General features: G+C 39.6%; 1 protein-coding gene across 1 annotated transcript; it reads left to right on the top strand.

The window, feature by feature from the left end:
• Positions 1 to 1,295: 1,295 nt before the first annotated feature.
• LOC113019569 (monoacylglycerol lipase ABHD2-A) lies at positions 1,296 to 19,076 on the top strand. Its single transcript, XM_026163331.1, has 11 exons — positions 1,296 to 1,492; positions 2,479 to 2,556; positions 3,216 to 3,431; positions 6,123 to 6,298; positions 8,460 to 8,627; positions 9,518 to 9,701; positions 11,397 to 11,489; positions 12,094 to 12,195; positions 12,362 to 12,431; positions 12,535 to 12,619; positions 15,165 to 19,076. Exons 3-11 carry the CDS (start codon positions 3,223 to 3,225, stop codon positions 15,371 to 15,373), a joined length of 1,296 nt encoding a protein of 431 aa, XP_026019116.1. The 5' UTR covers positions 1,296 to 1,492; positions 2,479 to 2,556; positions 3,216 to 3,222; the 3' UTR covers positions 15,374 to 19,076.
• The last annotated feature ends 660 nt before the right edge of the window (positions 19,077 to 19,736 follow it).

The raw sequence follows: 19,736 nt of genomic DNA, 5'->3' as shown, positions 1-19,736 counted from the left end.
TAGCCATTATTTATTTTTAAGTAGTACTTAATACTAAGGGTACTTAAAACTAAAGTGACAAACTACATTAAAGCCAGTGCCTCTTTCGGTTGCCTGCCAAATTAATAGACGCCACAAGGAGATTAAACTCTGTCTCCATCTAGTGGATATCAAGCTGCAATTGCAGTGGGGACATTAATCTTATTAATATTATGAAATTATCTGGACTCATTTAGACTCGTAATCCCAAAGATCCGATCAATAACACAAATATATAACTTTGCATAAGCAAATATAAATAGCATCTTGTAAATGCAGACAATCTATGCTTTATAGTGAATTTTAGAAGAAATTGTGTTAAAGTACGACACATTATGTTATATATATAGCGCAGTACAGGTGTAATTTAAAGCGAAGGCATGGGAGTTGTAGTGATTCAAAGTGATAAATTAAAGCTATTAAAAGTTGTAGACTGGCTGTGTTTAATTGGCAAGCAAAAAATGACCATTCTAGATCTTCCAATCACCTAACATGTCCTCCTGATAATTATCTTTTTCATAGGCTCTTTGACAGGGAATGTTATGTTGTCCTGTCACACTGACCTTCAGCGTATCTATGACGAGGGCTTGACCTGTAAATAGAAGCCTGGTCATTTAGGTCTATCATCCCCCGTGTTTACCTGAAATACAATTAAATGTAATGTGTATAGTTGTATTTCAGCCTAATGTGTTGTTGTGAATTTTACGCTTACGTTATATAGGCTACAGCTTGTCGAATGCTTAAAGCTTCACGATACAAAAAGGTGCAAAGGTGGGCGTGACAGCTGAGGGGATGCTGTAATAACCATCACAGAATAAATGGGAATTAAGTAGTTAAATTATAGAATAACAAATTTCCTGAAAATAAATATTCACGTTGCTAATACTGGTAGAACTAGAGAACGAGTAACCCAAAGTTATCCGCTATCCGCTGACATCATTTAGCTGTCAACAACAGCTAAATGCTAATGTTGCTAATAGACCGAGACATGCGCAGAAGAAACTTTATATAACGGTTTCAGTTCACGTTTTTATCACGTTCGGGAGGGACGGTATTGGCTGTGTGTCAGATACTCTTAGCAGAGATGTATCTCCTCAGAAAATCATATAAAGAGGTCAAATATTGATAGAGATGTCCGAACGCGTATTTAGGCTAATATGTAGGACATATATAAACCACCAGTAGTGTAATGTGGAAAATTACACCGCTGAAGGGGCGTGGAAAGTTATTGGCCTTAAAACGTCATCGCAATTTTATCCAATGGGGGCTTCTTTATGCAAATGACAGATTCTTCTAGGAAGTGGGATCCCATCGCTGCAGTCGCTACTTCAGCTATCTTCGGCTCTGTGAGGGCGAGCTGGACATCAGGCTGTCATGCTTTTATAGACACGTTAAACAAAAGAAAACCTGCGAACATAAATAAGGCCTGCCGCTTTTAAGAAGCAAGCAACTGACCCACAGTTTTCCTGCTGAGGTAAGTACGCTGGAGATGCGACTGTTGCTATGTCCGGTTTGGTCCTCAAGTGATGCTGCAACATTAAATCGATTATTAGCGGTAGAAATGAAGGCCGTTAAAAACATGTATGCGCCGCTGCTTTTTTTTTTTAAGGACTAAAACGATATCAAACTACGGCTAGGAAAGGGGCAAGGCGAAGCGGGGTCTTAATGTGGAGCTACTGCGGCAAATTCTGGTGGGTGGGTAGCTAATTCGTCCAAAAGGCGACACGGTTTTCATTTTCAGGATCGAGAGTATGGGAGGAGGACCGTTGGCCTGCTCTTAGAAAGCTTTTATCGTCCAGAAAAGCCCACGTTTCTCACTGGGTTAGCTACTTGATGGAATCTGTGTGCCCTTGTGGCTGTTAAGGTGCGTCTCAGGATTGTTGTGAGTCGTGACAAAGACCAGAGAGTAAAATTAAAGCTGTTTACACCCCGTCTCTTGGCATTAGTTGTATTAATGTGTCAGATATACTCTTTGGATTGGTTTCCAGTGAAAGACACGGGTATTAGTGGGGTTATTTTTGAAGCTATTTTTACACGCCTTTTGGTGTTAAGTTTGTTTACACGTGATGGCTGTTTAATTGCCTTACTTTTTAATAAGGTCTAATAAGTCTGAGGCCGACTTTTCGTAAGTGTTACATTTAGGTTTTCTGGAGGCAGCGTTATAACTTCCTGTCTGATATTGACAGTCTTGGTTATAGCAACAGGAACATGCTAGAAAATAAGTACAGCCGACAGGTGTCTGAAAGAGCTTAGGACACCAGTCAAAACTAAAATATTTAGATTCATGAAACTTAAAAAAAGAGGATGTGTAATCGTTCAGCAGTTACTTACCATGCAAATTAAGTGGTGTCATTATTCTTACTTAATTTTAGATGAAACTTCTGTTTAAGGAAAAAAGATAACTTTCTGATACTGTACAGTGAAGGTCTTTGTGTGTGTTTTGCTTTATGTGCTTTTCAGGACCACATCACTGTGACTTCACATTTCTTTGGATCTTTTGAAACGAATTTTCATTGGAGGCAAACTTGAACATAAAATGTAAGTATATTAGTTTATTTTAGCTTTCAGTTATGACTGTTTCTGTTTATGTCAGTTTGATGTGGCTGCCTGGTAACATCACACAAACATTTGCGTTGCACATCAGTGATCAGAACTTCCTTTTTTCTTTGCAATAGAAGGCATTGAGCCTCTTCTGTGCCCTTTATAGTTTCTGTTTGTTTACCTATAATTTCACACCTGTGGAGACTTTATTAGCTGTGAACATTAATACATTTAATAAATCTGCTAAAATGTAAATTTGTGCTGGCACATTACATTGGGAGAAATGCTAGTCAGGATTCACCGTGTCTGCTATATGTAATGATTTATTTAAAGCATTGTCAGCACCTCTATCTTCTATGCAGCAAGGCTTCCTATTGGCACAGTTTAAGCTGTAATGTAATTACAGGGAGTGTATTAAATAACCAGGTTTGTCTTATCTGACTCTGCTTTATCTGAGTTCCTTTGAGTTTATATTCCCACAGATGTGTTGCTGCAGGACACCTCGGGAATATTTAATTTATTTATTTCTTTAAAGTCCATTGTTAATCCCTAGAACTGGGGAAAAAAAACATTGACTTGTACAAGCGATGTCTTTTTATATTAAAATTCAGTTTAAAAATGGAGTTCTGCATTTATTGGCTGCTTTTGTTTTCTAGAATAATCATGAGCGCCCACGAATCCGACGTGCACACCATCTCTCCCGAGATGCCAGCAATGTTTGATGGCATGAAGCTGGCGGCGGTGGCCACGGTGCTTTACATCATTGTCCGCTGCTTGAACCTCAAGAGCCCCACAGCACCCCCGGACCTCATCTACCAGGACACTGCTGTCAACCGCTTCCTCCTCAAGTCCTGCTCTCAGTTGACCAAAGAGTGAGTTGCTTTCCTTTCTCTCTGTGCATGTCTCTTTGGAGGTTGCCACGGCAACGGTGCAGCAGCAGTGAAGGTAGCGGTTTGTCTGGCGGCGGTCCCAGCTATCGTCAGTGCTCCTAAGTGTGCCACACGTCTGTACCACAGCCTTCCTGTTGGCTCTTGCATGAATTAAACATGAGTCTGTATTTTTGGGGTTATCTCAAAGGTGCACGGAGTTTGTTGCACTTGCATTATAAATAAAGGCTCATTCACTGCAGGGTAAGAGGATTTGCATTCATGATGATGCTGGTCTCACATTCAGGGTAACTATGATGACCGCTATAATTTGAATGTTTCATCTGAGCTCATAATAACTGACGCAAAGCAGTCGTTCTTGGACCATAACAGAACAAGGCTTTGCTGTGAGCTTTAAACCAGGTTATGCCTCAAACTTCCTGTTATTTTGCTGGAAACACACTCCCTTGAGTGGGAATTGTATACTCAGTTGTGTTTCCTTAGTGAGCATCTCTCCACCTCTTGCTTTGACACTCGACAGGAACTTTCAGCTTTGTAGGGCGAATCTCTCGAAGCACCCTCGAGTGTCAGCTTACATAACGGATGGTTACTGAGCCCTTTGCCTTTCAGCTGCAGGGTCATTGAATCATAAGGCCGCACTGATGCTTACATCTGTGTCTAGTTTGTTATTATTCCCTCCTGAACAGCCGTATGCTCTATGCTTAGAATAGGAAGATGTCTGTCCAAGTGTGTAGTTTAGCAGAGATGTTTTTATCTTCATTTTTGTGAAGTCACGTTTGTAACTCGTGACATCCTGTGTTGTTGCATAATAAATCGATCGCACAGTGGAAAGTATAAGAGGGGTGATGTGAGGTGAACAGCCTTTTTGTTTGGCTGTGTTTGGAGACAGTTGAATAGGGTTTAGGATAACATGCAAAATGACAGAGCGTGCTATTTATTATTTCATTATTTGGCAGAAGTCGCAGTCTGATTTGCTTCAGGTGATTGTCCAGGATATTGCAAAACATTGTAGAGCTTGTTTTCCTATTGGCCAGTATTATACGTGTGTGTGAATGTGTGTGTGTCGCTAGCATCTGACAGTATGTGGTGTATAGAAAAGAAAAAAAAGCCCAATGAACGTAAAGACTGATAGCATGCAGATTAATACAATTACCATAAATGACATGAGTCATTTTGGACTTTGACCAGGACTTCGGGTCTTTGTTTTATCAAGCCACACAGACACATCCAGTTCCTTTTTTCTGTTATCTAATAGCTACAAAGGACAATAGCACAGTCACTGTACATACCCCAAGAAGGTTACACTAGTTATCCCAATTCAAAGAGAGATTTAAGAGCTGTAAGAGCCTGTTACATTTGATATAGAATTATTAAAAAGGATTTCTCAAACTTTATCAGTTAAAAGCAAAGGAAAACTGATAACAGCATTATTTTTTATTTTTTATTGTCTTGATGAACTCAGCTACTCTGGTGTCACGCTTCCTGTCCACATTATAACAGTGAGGTCATCCTCTTCCTGTAGCCATGGATTAAGCCAGCAGAGTACCTTCTAGAACCATGTGGTAAAACTTTAACTACAGTGCACCCTGGAGGCGATCACATTATCACTAAATGGCAATAGTCGGTTTTGTGGTAGATAATTCTCTTATGTAAGACTGTATTTGTTAATTAAGTAATTGTTAGAGCCACTGTAAGAGTTGAGGAAACATAAGGTTAAAGAGCTTGTGCAACTGTTGATGTAACTGAAGCCTCGACTCTCGGCAGTCGCTGACTGTCGTCGTGTTTTGGGCTGTGCTGTACACACAGCTAGTGTCCACACTGCAGCTGTGCTTCAGAGTTATGCTGGTCTTGTTTATCCGATATAGCTCGCTACCGAGTTTTGTCACGAAACTATTCCACACAGCCTTTTATATAGCTGAAGAAGTGAGAGAGTGCCTTGAATGCTCACTAAAGTGTTATTAACAAGCACTCAACCAATATAGTTATCACTGTCGAAACGCTGCGTTTGGAGATCTAGCCTGTCTTTAACTCAAATGTTCCTAAATATCTTCCTGAGTCACTTCAAAATCTTCCATATTGAATAATACTTTTATGTCAGCCAATCCCATTTAAACGGCTGAAGCATTATATGAAAAGCACGGTGTTTTATCTGTTCCTGTCGCCACTGTCGTGATTTTAAACCTAATATTTTACCTATAATATGTGATGAAATAGTTGCAGTGGCAAGTTGAAGACGTTTCTCTGTGTTAGTTCACACTATTTTGCTCTCGGTGTGGAAATGTGATAGTGATTCATGATAATGCCCGGTGTCTCAAAGGAATGTTACATAAGCTAAAGACTCAACTCCTACAGTTAACTCCTACAGAAGTGTCACTGGAATACAAGCGCTGGTTCTGCGAATAACTTTACAAAACATAGCTACACACTAGTGAAACGTTGCTGTCTGTTGGGTCCACGTAGCAATCTTTAAATGTCTTGAAAAGAGATGTGACTTTGTGTGCAAACTCTGTGCTTGAAACTCTGTCATAAACCAGAAATGCAAAAGGCATGTGCTTCAGATAACACTGTGTTGATCTTGTGTCTGAGCATTTGCCCTGCCCTTGTACTGTCCATTAGGCTGAGGGCTCATATTTCGAGACCAAATTTAACAAAGGAATGCAATTTTGTGTTTTCCAGGTACATTCCTCCATTACTGTGGGGTAAGAGTGGTCACCTCCAGACGGCACTGTATGGTAAACTTGGTCGGGTGAGCTCGCCTCACCCTAGTGGAATCAGAAAATATTTGCCCATGCAGGATGGGGCGACTGCGACCTTCGACCTCTTCGAGCCGCTGGGGGATCATCGGACAGGAGGTGATGCATTTGATCAGGATCTGCTTCTTATTAGGGCTGCCACAAACGATTATTTTGATAGTCGACTAGTCACCGATTATTTATGCGATTAGTCGACTAATCAGATCATCATCCACTGGACGTAAAACTACAGCTTATTGCACCAGCAGCATCTGCTCTTATATAACTATCATTAGCTTACAGCTTTAAGCTTTTAAGGTGCTAACTAAAAATAAAGACAAGATGATAGTTTATTCAATTTTAATGAAATTTGCAGATTGTTTCGGTGAAGTTTAATAAACTCCTTGCTATCTAAAATATAACAGGACACCTGAGTATATTCTCCAGCATCTCACACTTCTGATAATCAGCTGTCTGCTTGACGTTTATTCAGCTGTGTAAAAACTATAACTTTAATCTCAGCCAAACCGATTTACTCAGGAACAAATAAAATACAAAAAAAAAAAAAAAGCCAAACAACAACATTTTTAATTTATCTAAGTGACTCATATATATTTAACCTGAGTCGCGAAAGACGGCGGTGGGTTTGAAAACAATTTGCCGGGAGTCCGCTAGTGACCTAGCCCCCGGCTAGCTATCGAGCTAGTGGGTAACAGACGTCTCCGAAAACGTCGGAGCGCTTTTGAAAATATGTGGTGTCCTGATAAACTGAGCCGATATTTGGGGTTTACACAGCTACATTCTCGCCTGAAAATATGTTAAACGTTTATTTTGTGACCCAGAAAGAATAATAAGAGTAATATTAAAACTAACTAGCTACCGCCATTGTTGGAAACTAAGCTGGGCCGCGCTATGAATTCTGGGACACAGCTGCTTCTTCTTCTTCTTCGGGGTTTAACGGCAGCTGGCATCCTTGTACATGCTGTGCTGCCATCTTCTGTTTCAGTCCGTTATTACACTCTTAAATCCTGCTATTATTCCTGCGTCTTTTGCGATCTTACAAAGCTTCAAACGACACGTCGACTATTAAATCAGTCGTCGACGATTTTGATAGTCGACGTAATCGTGACTAGTCGACAAATCGTGGCAGCCCTACTTCTTATTAACCAACATTTTTATGCAGTTGTATAGAACAGGGGCAAGAGAAAGCACATTCATCACAGCTATGGATGAGCACAATATACAGCACTGCCTGAGCTCAGCCATTCTTGGGATGCCAGGGGTGGACAGCTCTCCTAAGATCATTTCACAGCATTGGAGGTGTGGGCTAACTCAAATCTTCAGTGAGGTTTCATTTGTTGAATGCAAGTTTTGTTGAAGTAATCGACCTTGGGTTCTGATATTTTGTCCAGCTCTACTGTGTGAATTTTTACGTGATGCTTTACAAGGGTGAACACTTTTTCTTGCCCCTGTACATTGCGTAGTTGGATCTTTACTGTCATGACAAACATTAAAATCTAATATATTGTAGTTCTTAGTTTCATACTGTAATTCTGTTGCTTTACATTGTAATTCTACTACTGCTACTTCTGTCTAGTCCGTTCATGCCACACCTAATGAGTGTTTGTCAGTCCTGGACGAGGGATCCCTTCTCTGCTGATCTTCTTGAGGTTTCTCCCATTTTGTTGTTCCTGATAAATTTCTTCATTATTCGATTCGAGGGTCAAGAATAGTTAGAGGGTATCACAAGAAACTTTGGCCCCTGGGAGTTTTTATATAGAACATATGGCTAAATAAAACAAGTTTGATGTTTGGAGAATAAAGAAATTCGTTGTCAGTGGTGTCATGTCCAACTTTGGTTATTTGTGCCAGGCCTTGCAAGTCAGCTACTAAAGAGACTTTGCTGCATTATTGTTCTTTTAAATCACGCATAAGATGTGTGTAATTCAGTTGTGGGGGGACCCTTTAAAAGATGCATATGTTTCTCTGAAGGCTTGAGCTTATCCAATCAAATTAACTTCGATCTATTAGTCCTCTCAAAAAGCTTGAGCCTCACATGACATTTTACTCCCGACAAAAGTAGTGTTGCTATTTCCACTGTGTTTGGAAAAGCTATAATTGACAGCCTTATCCTTTATCTTGGATTGGCTGCCGGGCTTTGCCTTGCTCCTTTTGTTATGATGATCTGCTGTTTAGGAGAGTAACACTCTCCTTTCTTTATCTTTGCTTACATTTTTCTCACTTGCAAATATTGCCCTGCTCCATCTGCCTGTTCAACCAGATGACATCACCATGGTGATATGCCCCGGTATCGGTAACCATAGTGAGAAGCACTACATCCGGACCTTTGTGGATTATGCACAGAAGGATGGTTATCGTTGTGCTGTGCTGAATCACCTCGGAGCTCTTCCCAACATCGAGCTTACCTCTCCACGCATGTTCACTTATGGTAAGACCAGTGAGCCAACTCAAAATAGTACCTATTTGGCTTTTGAAAAAATGTGTTTCATATAATTTTTGTCATTGTTGAATGTTTATATTGTAAATGTTCAGTTTCAAATGTTATATACAATTTATGTCTGTGGACCAAAAGTTTTCTACTTGCTGCTTAGGTGGTATCAGTTTGGCACTGATTACATATGGTGTAAGCAAACAAGGCTCATAAGGCCTGCATCTGTTTGTGGATGACAGTGAGGGGCAGCTAATGAGAAGAAAGTGAGGAAAGGGGCTTGAAAAAATGAAATGGGCTGCCTAAAGGCCGTAGTAGAGGACTGTGAATCATGCAGAGCTAGTCTAGTGATGACTCATCCCCCCACCCCTAATAATTTCTGAACCCCTGTTAAACACCAGTCAGTTTTTCATCAGAGGTCTATCTAAGAATGAAAACCATTATTTGCAATGATAAAAAGAATTCAGTCCTGTCAGTAATGCTGTGTCATCGCTTTTGGCTCAGCCTGCTGCTCTCATCCAATTGTCTGTTGTGGTTTAGGCTTAACCTATCCTCTCCAAAATCCATTAAAAGGGGTGAGCACAGTGAAGGTATTAGTTTAAAGCATTTCTGCTGAAAGTGTGCACTTACGAACAGCTTATCCTTTTTTTTTTTTTTTTTTTTTTTTTTTTGCCCTGCTTGTACAGCATTATTTCAGGGTAAACGGTAAATTATGGAAAAAGAAGAATGTGAGGCTTTTTTATGGGCATGATGAGACCTGTGCTGTTTAAAAGATCTTAGACACTCAAATCTGATACCCTGAATTAAAGAAATCTTCAGCCAGAAGTGCCGAGTAGAATAAAGTATGTTTCTGTGTTTTGATTATAGCACTATTCTGTTTCATTTTACAGGATGCACATGGGAATTTGCATCCATGGTTGGCTACATTAAGCGGGCATACCCTAACACTCAGCTCATTGTTGTGGGCTTCAGTCTGGGTGGAAACATCGTTTGTAAGTTCCTGGGGGAGAACAAGGCTAACCAGGAGCGAGTGCTGTGCTGCGTCAGCGTTTGTCAGGGGTACAGCGCGCTGAGGTGGGTTGCTGTGGTCTCATTTCTTAATTACATGCATTGTTTTGTCAAACCGGCTTTGTAATACTAACACTGATGTGCTCACATTTCTAAATATAAATGAAGCTCAGAATAATTCTACAAAATGAATAGCGCTTGCATAATATAATCACATGTTTATCCATGAGTCTGCAAAGCGGCTCCAGTCAGCTGGTTACCCTTTCTGCTCTTCCTTTTACCATAATTATTGATGGATTGCACCAATTTGGTAAAGTTGCCACTTAAAAAAAAAAAAATTTTTCTCCCAAAATGTAAGAAATGAGACACATTTAAAAACCTGTTTGAGGACCTGTCTGATCCCTTCATTCACCTACCACAGTTTACTCTGAATGTCTACAGGACCATTGATAATGTTGGGCATTATCAATGGCTCTTTGCTGAAGTACAGGAGTAGAAGTCCTACCAGCTAATGACTAGTGTCAATTAGTCATTTGTCTTTCAATCAGTTAATAGTTTGATTTTAAAAAACAATAAAACCTTACTTTTTAAAGTAACTAGTAACCAGATAAATGTATTGAAAGTACAATATTTACAAATAGATTATGATGTATATGTCTATTTAGTGCATGCGGGTGTCTGCACTCTGTGTTCTTGTCAGATTCTGTGTTTTTAAATGCAGACAGCATCTCTTGGCAGACTTGACAGGCCGGGTCTATTAAAGTTTCAGTGTGGACAGCAGGGGATGGGTGTGTGTCGAGACTGGCCGTCTGTCAAATTGGCTTTGCAGTTTTTCTTTTTTCTTTTTAAAAATAAAAATAAAAATTTTAATTTAAAATCTGTTTCCAAAATTTAAGCTGGCCCTCCTGTCAGTGTACCTCGAGAGCTGAAGCTGTACAGTAATCAGCCACAACATTAAAAACACCTGCCTAATATTCTGTAGGTTCCCTTTGTGCCGCCCAACAGCTCTGACCTGTCGGGGCATGGACATGGGACCCCTTGGCGTGTCCTGTGGTGTCTGGCACCCGGCATTGGATCCTTTGGGCTTTGCGGGTTCGGGGTAGGCCTTTGTGGATCGGGCTCGTTTGTTAGCATCAGACTGATGCTCAATCGGATTGAGAATTTGGAGGCTGGCTCTGTTTTTTCGGGGTTCCTCGAGCAATTCCTGGGAAGTTTTTGCGATATGGCGGGGTGCATTAACCTGCTGGGGAGGCCACTACCATCGAAGAGTATCGTAGCCTCGAGTGGGTTGTGCTTGGGCTACAACAATGTTTAGGTGGGTGGCACAGTACATATTGTAGTGTCAACCGCATGAATACCAGGACCCAAGGCTTGCAGTGGAATGAGTGATCAATGTTTTTCACTATTGCCTACTGGTTTAATGTTGCGGCTGATCGATGTATGTTCTTCTTACAATAACACACATTTAATATTATGGCCTTATTGTATGAAAAAGCCACAAAAAAAGAAACCTTTTTCGTTTTTGTTTTTTGTAATCAGCAGTTAGCTGCTGAACCTGTTTTTCTTGAGCTCTTGTTTTGAGTCACCTTGTCACTGTCAGTGAGCTGCATATTGATGCCTGACACCATTGCTACTCTCAACCAGTGTGACTCTTTGTGTTAGTGGATTAGTAGACACAGGACATTCAATGTATTGTTTAGATTGCAGACAGTCTGTACAAAGCTAACTTCCTGTGTGTTTGCCTTCCCCTCTCTCTCTCAGGGCCCAGGAAACATTCCTGCAGTGGGATCAGTTCAGGCGCTTTTATAACTTTCTCATGGCCGACAACATGAAGAAAATCATTCTCTCACACAGGTACCACTGTTGCCCAGCTATAAATTTTAGTACATTGTGTGCCTTCTGTTTCCAATCACTGAAAAGTTTAATTGACATGTTTAGTGTTTGGGGAGAAAATTTTATGGTGTTTGCCAAAGACAGTGATTTCATCAGACAACCCAGTCAGTAATCTAACCTCCTAATTTCCCTATAAATGAAATTGTAGATTACCCACAGCCATGGTGGGTTCATTTGAGCAATGATCATTTTCACAGATCTGAGTAGGTTGAACTGCCTGAAATGGTACCTTCCTCTTGCCTCTCTTGCTCTTGCCCTACCTACCTATAACATGCTAAGGTGCCCATAAAATAAATAAAGCCAACTATAAACTACTCAAAACTAAGTAAAAATGTAAAATAAAATTAAAAAAGCCACTAAATGAGCCACTAGCCTACTAAAAAGAACATCTAAAGTAACTTTCTAAATGCTAATCTGCAAATAAATGAATAGTTCTTACCATTCTTGGTCTTCGTTGTCACTCTGTGTAATAGAGGGAATAGTTGGTACATAGCTGACAGTTATGACTGTGAACTAATTGATTTTTAAAATTACTTGTGTTCATGTTAATGTTTGTATGTTACAGGCACAGTCTGTTTGGAGGACATTCGCTCAAAATGATTGATGCTGATCTAAGTCGGTTGTACACAGCAACATCTCTCATGCAGATTGACGACAACATCATGAGGTGTGTTCTAGTAAACTGCAGCTCTTCCATGTTCTTGATGCTCCTGGTGATACTTTTTGTCAGTGCTTAGAATCTGAAAAATATCAGATATTCTTGTCATTTCTATCAAACCCCTCTAAGGGTTAGGGACTGAATAATAATACCTGATCTTTTTGGGTTTCAACAGAAAATTCCACGGCCACCGGTCTCTCAAAGAGTACTATGAGAAAGAGAGTTGTGTACATTATATTCACAATGTAAGAACTGCTTTTGCATACGACTCACAAATGCCATCTTTCTCTTTTTTGGTCTGTTTGTGTATTTTTTTTGATGGATGGCATTTTGTTCTTAAATTTCCAGGTCAATGTGCCACTGCTGTTAGTGAACTCTGCGGATGATCCTCTGGTTCATGACTCATTGCTCACCATCCCTCGCACGCTAGCAGGTAATTGCCAACATGTTGCATAGCAACAGCAGCTGCACTAAAATATTTTTTTATCACCTTATCAACTAGATGGCAGAGTTGCAGTTAAATGGTCCGTGCAGATCAGGATCAACTTGCTGTCATAGCGTGGCTGCAGTAGCATCAAAAAAATCAAGCTCCTGACCTTAAATAAGAATCCTGCTGTAAAATTACGTGTTGAATAAAAAACAAACAAAAAAACCCCACCTGGACCTTCCTGCTCAAAATAAAAAGAAATTAAAAAATAAAGAAAAGGGTGGGTGCAATTTCTTTGAATATTGCTTCCACTGTAGTATTATGTAACTTTAAATAACTCACTGTAGATTATTAGTAACACCTATATTTTCCACAGTTCTAAAAATGCTGGAAAACAATTCTCCTTCAGGTTGATACAAAAAGCTGTTAATGTCTTAAAGACTGGCCTCAGTTGAATCTCAGTAGTTTTAAAAAAACAAACAAACAAACAAAAACATGTCTGCAGCCTTAAGCAGGCCTATGATGAGCTGGCATCCAACCCCAACCGGGACAGGGTGGGGCACACAGTTTGTGACTAATGTTTTCTGCTGTGTGGCAACGGCTGTAACGCATAAATATAACACAGTGTTCCTCCAGTTGGATAAAGTGGTTCACTGGTCTCCTGCCCCCCCAAAAAACCTTCTGTCCTCCCGTATATGGTGCAGGGTGATTGATAATAAATAAACATAAGCAGGCAAATCTGGCTACACATGACTTAATGTCTATCAAGCATCCATTCTTCTCACTTTGTGCTATTTTTACTCACTGACCACTTTTAACTCTACTGGAAAAGGAATATTGCTTGTGTGTGCGTGCGTGTAAGAGGGAGAGTAGGAGGAGTCCTTACTGGAAGCAAATGGTACTGTATCCTATATGTCTCCAGAGAGCAACACTTACAGAAATTTTAGTGGATTAGCTGTCCCTATGACCTAAAATGTGAGACAGTTGCTCAGACGCTTGACTACCATCAAAAGACTGACAGAAATACACTTGCTGTGCTGGTGCTGGAATTAGCTCGGACTAGAAGTGTTTGATAAGAGCTTTCAGCAGACTGTTAAGTAAGACTGTTCCTGTTCAAGCAAAAATGTTACAGGTGAATTAAAGAACACAAAGAATAGTTGGTGCTTCTTTATTGCAATGATATTTGAATAATATAATTAATCAAAATAAGATCATGAAACTGATGCAACTGTGTTTCAGTAATTACTTGGTAAATGATGCATTTAGGGACTAAGAAAAATCTTTAAACCACAAGCTTGTCTCCGGGCCCCTGTCGCTCAGCTCGTAGTGAGGCGGCAGTTCTCGGTCCTGGGTGAGCACGCAGTTGTCCAAGGGCAACTCAGCAGCTGTCATGAATAGTGCACAGTGTTCAAAGCCCAGTGGGATCTTAGTCACTAGTCTGCTACAGCAGGCTTCCCCACTAACCCAGTTAAGTCCAGGAGACCAAAGAGATCCAGGCCAGTCCTTTTCATGAAACCCCACCATAGTTGTTCACCGCAGCAGCACTATGCTGCAAGCAGAGTGAGTGTGTGGAGATGACCTAGTTTACATTTCAGACTTTATTTATCATCATTATTGTTATTATTATTATTATTTTAATTACACATTTAAAAAAAAAAAAAAAAAAAAAAATATATATATATATATATATATATATATATATATATATATATATATATATATATATATATATATATATATATATATATATATATATATATATATATATATATATATTTTTTTTTTTTTTTTAAACTGCAGAATAACCAACCAAAAAAAAAAAAAAAAAACAGCAAAGGAAATTGCAGTCCTTCATATTTTATTAGGCAGCACAGATGCAGAGATATTCAGGGTTCGTATATTGCGTGTATTGTGAATGACGTAAAGTCAGTGTGAAAACTACTGTTTTCTGTATGGACAGAGTATAGAAAACAGGTCGTCACATCTCCTAAGGGAAAATGTTAAAGTTTGGCCTGGAGTCCTATCTCGTCAATTATTAATGGTTGCATTATTTTACCATAAGTATGTGGACACAAATGTAATCGTAAGGATCTTGGAAGATTGTCAACATGGCAGTCTTTATTAAGAGAGAGGTATGGAAAATGATGAGTCTTATACTATGAAAATAGATTTTTCCATTCTGGATGACCATTTAAGCAATTAGACAACAAGCAATGAAAAGACGGTGTAACAATCTGTGAGACCTGTCAGTCGAGGCAAACCTGTTTCAACTGTTAAAGTCATTAAAAAATTGCCTCCAGGTTGAAGGAGCAAAGTTGTTTTTTTTTTTTTCTGCCAGCTGTCAGACAAACAAACTGAGTAACATATTGATCGTGTCTAATGGCCAGAAACGTAATCGCACTGTTATCTGCTCGACTGTGCAAACACACCCTTAACAATCCCTTGCAAGCCCATTTCTGGGAATGTGTTGAACATTGTTCTTCCGATGCTGACGATTACAAACTGTGCAGAGTACAGAGGGCTAATTACCGTGTGATTTGTCCTCTTCCAGCAAAGAAGCCGAATGTGATCTTTGCCCTGACACTTCATGGAGGCCACCTGGGCTTCTTTGAGGGTGCAGTCCTCTTCCCCCAGCCTCTCACCTGGATGGACAAAGTGATCGTGGGTTACGCCAATGCCATTTGTCAGTGGGAGAAACAGAAGCCACCATGCCAAAGTGACCACCTGAGTGAGGGCTCCTGCTTAAAGGAGAAAGCATAAACCTCTGTCTCTCTCATTTGTTCATTAACCTTTCACTTTCTCCAACACCACTATCCCCACACTGCACTGAGGAGACACTCTAAACTGATATCTCTTCTCTGCCTTCTCCTCCTGTGCGACTCACCAGTACCAACCCACCTTTCCCGGTCCTCCTTTGTAATCACAATCACCTTACAGTTTGTGAAAAAATGAACTAACTGCCTTCGTGCTCTTTTCCATGTCGAGGACTCGGAGCAGGGACATTTTGGTTCTTTACATCTACACAGTAATGACGCCCGGCTAAGTGATTCTTTTTGGCCGAAAGTGGCAGACGATGAAGTCAAGCTGTCATTTTAAAGGAAAGCAAGAGCACCACTTTAGAGTAGTCGAGTGAGAAACAAGAGCACACAAGAAGCCTCGTATTACATCGAAGAAGAACTGTAAGAAGCTCACTGCTTATCACCGCCAAGGCCATATAGCCTAGTCTGCTGTCTTAACAAACGTTACCGTTTTGTGTGTGTGTGCGTGCGTGCGTGAGTATGTCTGTGTGAGACTGTGTAGGGAAAGACCCAGGATGGTGGTCTTTGTGAGGTTGGTCTGATTTAAATTCTCTGTTCTTAGCCCTTGGCCATTATGTCTGCTCCTCTGGGTGCGTTGCTGTTTGTAGTAAATGTACTGTAGATTATTAAGTATTAAGGTAGGATTGTACACATTGTTTCCAGCTCGTAACATCATCCTGCACATAGTTTTGGCACTCAAAGTTTTTGGTGCTTACCAGACGTGACCAGGGATCGAGCCCCACCCTCAGATGGGATCCATGTACATTCCCACAGTTGCATTCTGTCACTTTGATTCCAGCACTTTACATACTGTACACCACAATATTTTCCCCCTTTCCTCATTTTATTTGTCAAAGTGCAGATATGGAAACTATTAACGGAGGGGCGAGGATGATAACGAAACGTTAGATGAATCAAATGTTCCCCGCGTTGTCTGTCTGTCAGTGTCTTTGAGCCCTCCTTACTCTTTCTGTTGCCTTTGATCAGCTGCAGGTCCAGCCAAGTCTCTGATATTTGTCTCTTACTGCACACACAACAGTCCTACTGCCACTGCGCTGAGGCTAACATTCAACCCACCTGGTTTGGTGCGAACATCTTAGTACAGCTTTTCCATTTTCCAGCAGATGATCATGTGGTTCTTTGAAATGTTGAAAATTTAGCCTTCTGATTGGCGAGCGTGGTGCTACAAAAGGGAAAGTTCAGCAGATGTGAAGCAAATTTTTCATTTGTAATAATCTGAGCTGTGAGGTTTGACGAGTAGGAGGGCTGAAGATACCAAAGCTCAACCGCTATTTATTTTAGTGGCTTGTTCGTATGATTCTGGTGTTTGTTTAACTGTAGTTTAGATGGAGAATGCTGCATGCAAGAAAGAAGATGGATTTTAACCGTAGGGAATATTTTTTTATTTCAAAGACTTTGCCGAAAATCTCAGTTCTTGTTTTGTTGACTGCACGAACTGCTGAAAAAAAGATCGCAAACATCTCTTGTTGAAATCATACTGCAAGACTGGGACCTTTGGACTTTTCAAAACCCGATTTAAATTCAAACCTTGTTGTAAGGGCTCTAAGGAAGCTTCTTCCAAGGCAATATAAAGCCAAGAAATGTGTGATCTAAAACCTGCTTCTGAACACTGATGAGACGCTAAGGGTGGTTTGAAATGATTAAGTGACTGACAGCAGGGCATTTTATGAGGCTTCCTAGGCCGTGGTTTGTGTGTTGTAATACCTGGTTGATAGTATTTGATAAGTAGAAGTGTTTGAGTACTGGAAGGTTTGCCATATCAGGATATAACAGCACTGAATGTCAATCAATCGAAGCTTGTAAAGTAATAATAAATATCAGATAATAAGAATTGAATATTAAAGCTTATATATGGCGTTCCAAAGTTTGTTCTTAGCTTTAGAAATAGTTGCTTGGTTACCAGTAGTAGTATTTAAAGTGCTGTAATTGTGAATCTGATCTGTTGCTCTTTTTGCTCTTTGGAAATTTTATTATCAGTTATTTTCTGAGGTATAACTGCCTTAAACCTTTCTGAGCAAATACTATGACATCCAGGTATTAATCTCACCAATGCTGGCTTGGCTAATGTGGGGATAAAAGGGAACTCTTATCCAACTTCATCTCCTTTAACTCAGGGCATCTGTCAACACCAAGCACCAGTCTGACACCAGTGAACCCTTTTTTCTTTGTTTTTCGTCTCATTGGAGTCGTTTTTAATGTACTGTAAGATGAAATGAGACACGCTGTGGCAGGTGGTCATCAGCCTGTCTTCTGAGTGGAAACCCTCAGTTTTATAACAGTATTGGAAATGAGGCTGCACTTGATGTGATTGGTGACATAATTGTGTTTGGTGTTTCAGTCGGCCTGCCAACACCCTCTTTCTTTTCACGTCTAGCGGTCGTCAACCAGCATTTGCTCAAACAACAAATCACTGTTGCCATCTGTTGTCAGGGAAACCGAACTACAACTGCCAGTCTTCGTGGCAAACATCCTCTCATCCACCCACAGTCAGATTATAGTAAATGGTTCATCTGTAGTCCACAGCTCTCATTTAAAATTACACGTTTGGGTTTATTCGGGCTCGATTTCGATGACACCAGCAAAAACCCAGTTTCTGCAGTACGAGCCATGTGTTTTGGGTTGTTGCTGTTGTTGTTGTTTTTGTTGTTGTTGTTTTTTGTTTTTTTTAGAAAAATGTTTTTGCCTCTCCACAACTTTGCACAAAAATGCAAGTTTGGATGTATTATTTGGATTTTTTTTTATTCTAGTTAATTATTTTGGGGGTATTTTTTAATTTTATTTTTGTATTGTTCTTATGACTTCTTGTGTTATCTGCTTGTGTAAATGCAGTAGAGTGTGAGTGTTGATAGGTAAACATACAGCAGGTGTATACTGTGTCATATCACCACCTCTGATCCCCAAAAATCCAATATTGTTCACTTTAACAACAAAAATAAAACATCTATGTAAAGATGGTGTATATTAGATTTGAGGGACCAGGGATGGAAAAATAAAGGCAATAACCAAACAGAAGGGATTCTCTTATTATTTAAACACTAATGTGACAATAAATGGTGTCAAAGTATATTAGACCAAAACATGTCATACTCATTGTAATAATTTCTCATGGATCTGGGATCTGAAATGTTATTTTACTGTACTGATAAAAAAATTGTGTTCCTCTGTATTTATCCTAAACTCACTGCTTCAAACATCAAGTTTATGGGCTCATATTTAATTGCTTGGAAACTAAATGACTCAGATATCTTGAGTAAATTTAAAATGTCCAAAAAATTTGGGAAGGAAAAACTTGGATTGGAGTAAAATTTGCTTAATATTATTGTTTTGTTTTTTTTCTAGAAAGATTTTTTTAAATGTAGAATCCATAACTGTCAGTACCAGGCAAGTGGATGGGAGCCCACTGTGTGTTAACCTACAATTATCATTATACAGCTTTAATTTTGTGTTTACAGTTTTGCTGAATGAAGGCTAAAGGGTGTGTTGGGACAACTAGAGGGGGGGATGCAGTCACACAACATAATGTACTCTGATACTGAACCCTGGGTGTGTTTGTTGAAGAAATACCAGTGGTGTGCGTGTGAACTAATTATGTGAGGAGACGTGCTTATTGTGTTCCAAAATAAATTATTTTCTCAAAAGAAAAATGGTTTCTTTTTTCTCCTCCAATTAGAGCTTTGTAAATATATTGTAGAACACGCTTTAATATTTAACAATAATTTGTATATCACAGATTGTGCTGAATTGAGCCTTCATGTATTGACTCCTTTTATCTTTATAGCTTTTCTACCTCCCCAGTTATCATGTGTACTACACCACAGGAAAAGTAATCAAAACACAACTAAATCAAACCTTGTTTTGTTTTTTCACCATCTATGCTGTCAATTAGCAAATATGTGGTGTGTTTAAGGACAGAACAGTTGGTGGGAATGCTGCATGCTGTAAGGGCATCTGTGTTTTAAATGCAGTGCAATTTAATAGCTTGCAGTCCAGATTTTAGGTACACATTATGATCAAGTCGTGTGAAAGGTTCTGACAAAATTCAAAACTCAGAAAGATAGGACAACTCTGGAGTTTTGCCAGGCCTAAAAAAGCAGCTTGACCTAGAAATCTGTATGAGGTAACATTGGTCACTGATTCATTTAAGCTACAGCTTGCTGATATTAGCTACTTGCAGATGTATTGATACTAGCGTTTATAATAACCAATGCATAGAAAATATAAGTGAGAAACATCTACCATGAGTATTGAGCTTGCATAGTTTGTCCATCAGAGGGTGGTCTTTAACTTCCTTATTGGCAACAGAG

Source organism: Astatotilapia calliptera, chromosome 1, assembly GCF_900246225.1.
Source record: "Astatotilapia calliptera chromosome 1, fAstCal1.2, whole genome shotgun sequence".
NCBI lineage: Eukaryota > Metazoa > Chordata > Actinopteri > Cichliformes > Cichlidae > Astatotilapia > Astatotilapia calliptera.
The sequence above is the reverse complement of the archived record's forward strand: the minus strand, read 5'-3'. Positions and strand labels throughout refer to the sequence as shown.

What these genes read in the sequence shown, in the direction of transcription:
- LOC113019569 (XM_026163331.1), top strand. Translation starts at nt 3,223, where the DNA reads ATGAGCGCCCACGAATCCGACGTGCACACCATCTCTCCCGAGATGCCA. An exon ending in CAGGGGTACAGCGCGCTGAG is followed by an intron (nt 9,702 to 11,396) that starts GTGGGTTGCTGT and finishes TCTCTCTCTCAG; the next exon opens with GGCCCAGGAAACATTCCTGC. An exon ending in AAAATCATTCTCTCACACAG is followed by an intron (nt 11,490 to 12,093) that starts GTACCACTGTTG and finishes TGTATGTTACAG; the next exon opens with GCACAGTCTGTTTGGAGGAC.